General features: G+C 40.7%; 2 protein-coding genes across 2 annotated transcripts in view; one reads left to right on the top strand and one right to left on the bottom strand.

Moving 5' to 3' along the window:
• SARC_10543 (hypothetical protein) overlaps positions 1–1227 on the top strand; it is a gene marked incomplete at its 5' end in the record, with an annotated part of 7920 nt that extends 6693 nt beyond the window's left edge. The window contains 2 exons of the mRNA XM_014295411.1: positions 490–651; positions 1004–1227. Of these exons, the coding sequence (XP_014150886.1) occupies positions 490–651; positions 1004–1156 (315 nt within the window). The 3' untranslated portion in view covers positions 1157–1227. The remainder of the gene's footprint in view (positions 1–489; positions 652–1003) is intronic.
• A 4975-nt stretch (positions 1228–6202) lies between these two features.
• Positions 6203–8834, bottom strand: part of SARC_10542 (hypothetical protein) — a gene marked incomplete at its 5' end in the record, with an annotated part of 4206 nt that continues 1574 nt past the window's right edge. The window contains 4 exons of the mRNA XM_014295410.1: positions 6203–6374; positions 6850–6951; positions 7364–7815; positions 8610–8723. Coding sequence (XP_014150885.1) covers positions 6222–6374; positions 6850–6951; positions 7364–7815; positions 8610–8723 — 821 coding nt within the window. The 3' untranslated portion in view covers positions 6203–6221. The remainder of the gene's footprint in view (positions 6375–6849; positions 6952–7363; positions 7816–8609; positions 8724–8834) is intronic.

Below are 8834 nucleotides of genomic sequence, written 5' to 3'. Positions count from 1 at the left end.
GTTAGTATATATATATATATATATATATATATATATATATTTCGTTGTTGCCTCTGATTTTGCTTTAATGCGGTGGGTGTAGCTTGGTTGTGTATGAGAACGGGACTTTTGGTTTGTGATGATTAGCAGCGTGCGATCAATCAATATGTAATGAACTGTTTGTAAAGTAATCTTAGACTCGGTGCAGCATATCGACTGCTTTTGTGTTGTTGTTGTTATTTTTTTAACTACCACGTCTTGCGGATGTCAGACACTGAGGCTTTTCAATATGATTGCGTCTTTCATAAGTTTGTAATTCTGAAGGGGTTTTTAGTCCCCAGTTTTGATTTTGTTTTTGACTGTTGTTGGTTGCACATGGTTCGTTTGTTGTTGTTTCCCAAAGACGAATACTCCTGTCAAGAGCCATCGACAAGCGAGAACAGAACACGCATGCAACGTCTGAGTATCAATTCAATATCTACCGAATCTCCCACCCGAATTGCTGTGTAGGTTGTCAGCGTCTATCGATTAATCACAAAGAATACACTTGAGGAGAAGGTCATGGGACTGCAGAAATTTAAACTCAACATCGCAAATTCCGTCATTACATCTGAGAACGCAAGCATGCGCTCTATGGATACCACACAACTGCTGGACCTCTTCAACACAGATGTAAGTATATGTATACGTTTATAAATGGTTCAAAATAAGTGTACATGTACACATACAGAGAGTGCATGCAAGTATGAGCACATAATTGTAAATAAGAATGTTTGTAAATAGGTTTGGTAAATAAGTGTCTGGGAATATACAAGCGAATGCATTCTTGTGAAGTACAAGACTCTTTCGTTCGTATCGCAGAATTAACGATCGATGGTTTACATTGAATGGAGTACCATCCTAAAAGAATGCATGAAACCCAATCTTGATTGTACGTATGTGCTATCTCACTATAGATAAAAAAACTCATCACCTTTAGTTTTCTCCCTATTCAATCGTCATTCTGGCGATAACCGCACAATAGGAACAAGAGAAGAAGCCCGACAACAAATCCGCATCAACTGAAAAGGTTACCATAGCCAATGCGGCAGGGCAACTAGAGGAATTATGGGATGAAAACCAGTACGACGACGAATACGATATGAACAGCTTCTTAGCCTCGCTAAAAAAAGAATAGCACAATGACTGATTTCTTGAGTATAAAAGTATAGAAATATTGACATAAAGGTTTAGGAGACTTGAGATCACTTCCAGATTGCATAAGATTTGTATGAACCAAAATCAAAATGAAACATCTACTTCAAACGATTCCGATCAGTCACTTTCTGGCTGTGCTGAAGGGGAGAATATATCAGTATAAATGTATAAGCATAGATTGCGACACTCAAATTGAGAGGAAATCAAATTCAATCCGACCTGATCTTTAATCGACATGACTGATTTGATCTTTTATTTTTGTGGTGAAGGAAGAGTTTGAACAATATTGGGTATGAAGAAATATTTGCATATCAGTCGGATATGTCAGGTACACAGTACAGTGGTTCATGCAGCTTCCAGAGCTATTGATGGACAAGTGGTCTCATAAAAATCGGATACTGCAATACCATATACAGGTGTGTTTGCTACTGCTCGAGTCTCGACTGCCGGGAAGAATGGAGGGATTAGGGACGATGGGTTTCGCAAGATCTAGAGGCGAACTGGAACCAATAGATGAGGAGTAATGCAAAAATTTAGAGCTCCGAAATCGACAATTTCTCGACGCCGGCGAAATCAATATGACTCAAAATTCGTTACATCCTTTCTGATCTCACAACATCCGCGCTTCCTTATGCCCACTGATGATCATGATGTTTGGATACTTCAATACTTACGTGATTTCATACCTGTATAGAGAAAACTTTGTCGCGTTGCCTAGAATCTTTATTCGACCGTATCGGTCAATTTCGAACGTGATAACCCTTGATAAATTAACTCTAATTGGATTTAGTTTTAGCTTGGCGGCAGCTGAAACAGAATGATTCAAAAACAAATTGTTCACCCGCATCAAAATTACCAGGCTGTGGCTTTAATACTTTTTCACACTTTTTGCCTGCTCAAATCGTTCATTTTTTTACCTATGTATTTACGTTGTTCTTTACTCAAATCCTAGTAAAGTATATCTTAGCTCAGGTATACTAGGTCCGGGACGTTGCCCTCAAAGTTAGTCATAAGGTATTGCGGTCAGTATTGCTGCGAAGGAAGTTATCGTTGTGGATGTTATGTCTCTGAGACTTCAGTTTGATCTCACGACATTCGCGCTTCTCAATGGCTACTGATGGCCTCTTAACCTGTTACTGCTCACTTTGTTTTATATTCCAATACAAGTCTGCTAGCGCTGGAGCTTTCCTCTTATGAAAAGATCATGTTGTTTCGAGACTGATTTCATTCTTCCATTGGCAGTGTTGTATCAAAGTCTGCCACTCCTGTCCTGATCTCATGACATCGGCGCTTCTTCGTACCTACTGCTGCAGATATTTTGCTTTTTGCTTCTTGCTTCTGTGTATGTAAAACTTTTATAGTTGGATAGACGCAGCTCGGAATTTAATTCAATTATGTGTTGCTGAAAGTCAAATCGCAGTAGTACGTCTAAGTACGTCTATTAACGTTTCCATCTCGAAACCGTTTTCAAAGTCAGGTATTCCGGGCAACTGCGCAAATGATTGTGAGCCAACCACTTGTCTTCGGATTCTGTATATTTACAGGTATCGCCTCTCTTGGTTTCTTACTCGTGCGTATTCAACATTGATATGGGAGATTAGCCATCAGTTGCAGAGTACAAGACCAGGGAATAGTTGAAACAGAAGTAACAGGGGTTAGGGTTTAGATAACTGAATTCACTTGTAGTAAGGTTACCCGATTTGAGAACATATTAGATTCAAGTTCGTGTTGAAGTGGGCAATCTATAGCATAGCCTGGGGCACGCAATTTACCAGTTTCATGTGTTGCTCTGGCTTCCTAGACATTATCCGCGCATGCATCAAGCGGTGGTGGCCAAAAAATTGTCCTAAATTGTCCTCTTCTAAATTTTACACTGAAACTCCCCTCATGAACTTTCTCGAGGACTTTTCTTCTTGGTCATAAAAGTGTGTACGTTTATCAGCCTGACTATCGCACATAAAAGGCCTCTTTAAGTATTCTGTAGCTATTGTGGAAGTGTCATACGCCCCTTCCTTATTCGCGCAAGTATATCAGAGCCATTTCGATATCTACGGTCACCATAGTATCTAGGTCTTCATAAAAGTATAACCCGGATATCTTTTATATTATTGTGATCCGATTTCTAAACCGCGATTGGGATAGTTATCCTACGCGTGCTTTCAATGCCTGCACTGCAAATTTGAACGTATTTGTCACTCCTTCTCACAGACACTCGCAATGGTGCATCTTCCTTTGTTTAAATTTTTGAGAGTATAAAAGTTTTTACATTGTGTACCTGCTAACCAGCAAAATAAACTGTCCTACACAAATCATTGACTTGTGCTATTAGTGCATACCTGTATTCTTATGTGTAGTACAAAAAATGATGGTTGGTATATCCGTGGATGTGCATCTAAGTGCATCTAATGGTTTTCATGCATGAAAAGTTCCATCTATAGCAGAGTGTTGTCGCTCGATATTATGACGGCACAACTAAAAAACAGAAATCGCCCATTAGCTGGTTTTATGGTCGACGCTGCGCTTCTACTTTGATATTCATGACAGATTATATACACGAAAACTCGAAACGCGCAAGTAGTTTTAGTGTCCAAGTTTGAGTGCTAATATATAGAATCATGGGCAATGATATCAGGCCACTTAAATCGCATAGTGTTCCATTTTACTGTCAAAGCATTCACAGTTTCCGGTTTTAATATGTCGTATATGACTATCCCACGCTTACGTAGGACAGCAGTGGTTCTTCTAGTGGCAGTCGACATGATTAGACCGAATCTCTGCAGCAAAGCAGCACTTCATCAATTAAATTTTGAAGTCTAGTGTAGTCAACCTTTAAACAATAACAATGTCTTTATCCGTTCCTCTAAAGTATTGTATGAATTTACTGAAAAGCCAAGCCCACAGCAGGCAGCGATTTGTGTTGAACCTCGTGGACAGTTGTAGACGACTTTACATGTCGGATAACCGATGTATTGCTCTTCTTTGCGAAAACACACGTGAAATCACTGTTTAAATGCTTGTGTATGCCATCAAGGTATAAGCTAAAGTTGGTTAGGTGCCACTTAAGGGCGCGTTCCACAGCTCTTTTTTTCTTCTTCTGAAATTTCGACACTTATGCCGACCTGTATTCTTGGTTCGATTTATCTAGAGCTTTGTACTAGTGAATTCGTGTCTACATGCGTTGGGCTGATTGATCTTAATCACACAGAGCATACAAATTAAAGTGAAATTTAACCCGACGCCGCTCAATCCAGCATTGATATAGTTTTATTTACTTCAAAATATCATTGGGGGGGCAAGTAATGTTTTTCTGCATAAAAATCAAGCGTGTATCGGATAGCATTTTGCGCTTCTATCTGATAGTGACTTAACAACTACAGACCCGTCCACATAACCACCATAATAATACTTTAAAGTAGTTTTACAAACAGTCGTGTATCTAAGCTTATCGTATGTGGCTGAAAAGACTTTCGTTTCCAGCATCTATAAGCAAAAAAACGGGCTTTTTCTATTCAAAAAAAATACAAAGGAATATATTTCATTACAGATCGTTGTTGACGTTGTAGCAATCTCTATTCTGCGCTCTGCGTTGTTCGAAATTGAAATCATTCAGAAGGCAATTGAGCTTGGAATTGATGTATTCAATTTGTTTCAATACCCCCCTATGACACTCGAGGAAGAGTCTCGGTTCGTAATTTGTACCTACAAGATTGCATATCTATTCAAACATGAGACTGAAAAGTCCGCGACTCCGGACGACATAATGGACGCCTGCATAATTTAAATCGTATGATCGAGACATCTCAGATAACCCTTCTGCTGGCTGCAGCTACGCGTTATAAATCTTTGTATTCTCATGAGGTGAAAGATCTGTAGTGCAACGTTTGATACCGCCCTTGGAATATATAGCCATAGCGCGGCCGGATACTAAATAGTCGTAGACAATTCTGGCACAATTTGAACTTCTATGTTCAAGATAAATGCAGAGATATTCACCTTTAGCCGCAACGAAATTGAGGATGTCTAGCGCCAAAACTTCGTCTACCTACCATTGGTACCTATAATATGCAAACCACACTGAAGTTTTAATACTTAGTTCGTTCGCATCATCGTCGCTTGGTTTCGAATATGATGAGCTATCCCAAGGTTTCCCAAGTTTCACCGAAGTGGGACATATGCTCTAATAACGGGTTTCTAAGTCTCTAGTTGCTTTTGGTTTAGACCCAGTCACTTTCAAACTACTCTCGAACGCGTGGAAACTAGCACTGGGTATCGCAAGTACCTTGTGTGAACATTCCAACGAGATAAACAATCTAGAAAAAGCCGAGTGTTCTAGGTTTTTTTGCCTTAGTCCACGGTTCAGCGTTCGTGTGGGAAAAGCATTTAACTGCCTGTGTAGCTATTTTCCACCGTTGATATGTTCTATACCACCCTTCGAATGAACCACTATATCTGCATTCTTGATTGTCTGAGACCACTCTGTACTGGATGCTTACATTATTTTATGACAAGATTGGTATCGGATATATAAAACCCATCGCGGAAGCAAACCTATACTTGGGTCACAAATTACAAGCAAGGGTCTTTACAGTGATCACAATTAAAAGGATTCTTAAGTCATAGCGTCCATGATTGGGGTTTGCATGCGAATTGAATAATTTACCGAGGCTGTTCTTTCACTACGAAACCTGTTTTACTATAGAAGCGGAGAAGTCGCCATACTAATCGTTGCTCCGAATCAGACATGTACGTACTCATTGATCATCGTGTTTACGGCTTTTGAACCCAATCCTAGCGTTGCAAAGCTGACTAAAAACTCTATATCTATTATTACTATTGTCGCGTTAATCGCACAAAGTTCGCCTTCTTGTCGCACTGATAGAGAAACTATTATCCCAAAACTTAGATAAATGTCGTGCTCTTGCACGACTGTACGTAGTTCCTATTTTCAATGACATGTATGTCCACATGTATGAGATTACGTTCACAATAATAGTTACACGTATTTGTATGCTATGTCGTTCTGAATAAGGAATACTGACAATTTATTACGTTTCACTGGTGTCAAATATGCTGTGATATGCCTTTCTTAGAGCATCCTTCTCTTCCACCCGTACTACTAGAGCATACAATTTGTTCCGATCCGAATCGCTAAGCGATGCTAAGTTTTTCACCAATCCGGCTATCTGGGCTTGTTCCTCCTATGAAGTTACAATAAGTGATTCAACCGTCAGCGCTGAAGGTATACAATGTGTATATAAAATGTTTTCTCTGTTTTCTCCGGTACCTCTTCAGAAATCTTTTTTCTTTGTGACAACCCCTTTTTTGCATGCGGTGGCGTGATATGAAATGCCGTATATTGAGTGACAAAACGTATTTTCATAAGACAGATTCAATCTCAATTTAACGTACCCGCAGCTACAAAGACTCGATATGAACTCTTCGAAGTGTAGCGGGCAATACAAAATTTCTTAAACGTTCCAATGAATCAAATTCAGGTCGCTACATGCTATCCGACACTCGTCAGTTGAATTAACACTATACATTTAAAGGTATATGTCCATTCTCCAAAACCATCCGTACAGCAAACGAATAGAGATGGGGTCGGGATAAACTTACTATCAAGTAACATTGTAAACCGTAAACCGTACTCGATTCAATTATCGGACCACATACCTCTAGTTTCCCGTCAGGGTACTCCTTCAGTCTCGCCACAACTATATTTTGCAAGGTCTCACTCACCCCCTCCAACTCCAGGATTTCTTCCATTGTAATAGCCTGCGTGAATAGGTTTCATAAGCAATTTAGTGCGCCAGAGTATACAGCTGTCCCGAGTTCGTAGGAATCAAAATCTGCTCCAAACGTCAATCAAACGTGGAGCTAGTTGTCCTCGGTAATTACAAACATGTACACAGAATATGTTTACCATGATTGTAATCCAGAACTTAGATACAAAACTACGACATCGGCGCCGTATGGCACACAAAATATGCGACGAATTTGTACGAAATCTAGTCTATCGTAAACTTCCTATAGATAAGCGTGCATATGCCAGTGCACAGGCACGCGGACACTGACATGAGCTGGCATGTTCGGCTTCAACTATACCGATCAAATACACATGTGCATGTACGTATGTATAAAGCAGTACATAAAATTCAGTCTGACTATTGTGCAAACTCTAACTTACATTCATATCTTCTACCATGTGCAGCCCATTCGCATCCGAGAGCCACCTCCGGACGAGATTCTTGTCCTTGACACACAGCACATACAACATTAGCATCAGGTGGTAATTAAAGCTCCCGTCACCTACGACGCTGTACAGTACCTCCCCATGGATTTCGGACTCATTTGCACCCGCCTTTCCTGCGCTAATTTTAGAATCCTGATTTGCCACATCAGGATCGGTCTGATCCGGTTCGAAGGCCTTATCAGTACCATTTTGTCCCTCTTTTCCTGTCGTATCTGTCCTATTCTGGTCCAACTTTATCGTCTTATCTGTGCCTTCAGTGGTATTTTCACCGCTCTGAATGGTCTGTTCAGCACTCGCAACCTCGTCGATGTCTACTACCATGACATCGTCCCCCAAGAACACGTCCCCGCGTTGGCGTATGAGTTCCTGTACGCGTTTGTCGATTTCTGTGATATTCGGGGGTGGCACGCGATGTGAGTATAATACGGATACATAATCGTATATTTTGTGACTGGTAGTATCCTCGTTTTTCCTCTGCAAGCTTTGGACGTTACGAAAATGATAATTATGTAGCTCTCGAGGCATGGCCGTATAATCATCTTGCCACGCCCGCCCAAACTGAGAAAGACAAGACAAACGCGAGGTGTGACTGAGAACCGCAGGTCGAACTTCTAAGCACTCAACGAACGCGTACATCAAGAACCTCCGGAGGGAGAAAGTTCAAATGAGCGCGTACATCTAATGGAGCCATGTGACGGATACTGTAATTAATATATCTGGGCTACGATTCTGGTCTTGAATTGTTGTCTTTAGCAGAAGTGTGCAGCCAATAAACAATGTATGCAGTGCTGGGTGTAGATCACTGCGCAATGCAGAGATGTGTCAAGCGAACACTCGCATACGCTGACACCGTACAGCTGCCATATCCGGTCAGCCATGTTGTTGCTTGGGGGTTCATGATCGACTGAGTTTATCCCACATGCAGATAAAAGTCAGCGTAGACAGCACTGATCCAACATAACTATAACACTGGTTAAGGACTTTTCGACAGTGATCGAAACAATCAGTATACTCATACTGCGATTGTATTGGGAGCGAACAAATCATTCCACTCACTAGTGAAGGCGGGGAAATACGGCTAACATATATCTGCTCGAGTGGAAGCCAGTCTCCAACTCATGGGGAAAACCAGGTTTATACGACAAAGAAAAACCCAAGTGCTATGCAAATATGAGTATACCTTTGTGTCCCACTTTGCTGTGGCTTTTGGCCACCTGAACAATCAGTGACAGGCTGATGCGACAGGTTTCGGCCTCACCCCTCGCTCTACCCTTGGCATCCAAATCCACGAAGCCTAAATCCGATCGCATATGAGGAAAATAAAAAAATTAATCCAATAAATTACAATATACGAAACCTGAAATCAACATGCGATTTAATTGTAGTTATGTATTGGCAGGCGCAA

This window comes from Sphaeroforma arctica (genome assembly GCF_001186125.1).
Source record: "Sphaeroforma arctica JP610 unplaced genomic scaffold supercont1.1289, whole genome shotgun sequence".
In the NCBI taxonomy this organism is placed as follows: domain Eukaryota; class Ichthyosporea; order Ichthyophonida; genus Sphaeroforma; species Sphaeroforma arctica.
This window is presented reverse-complemented; position numbering and strand designations above follow the sequence as displayed.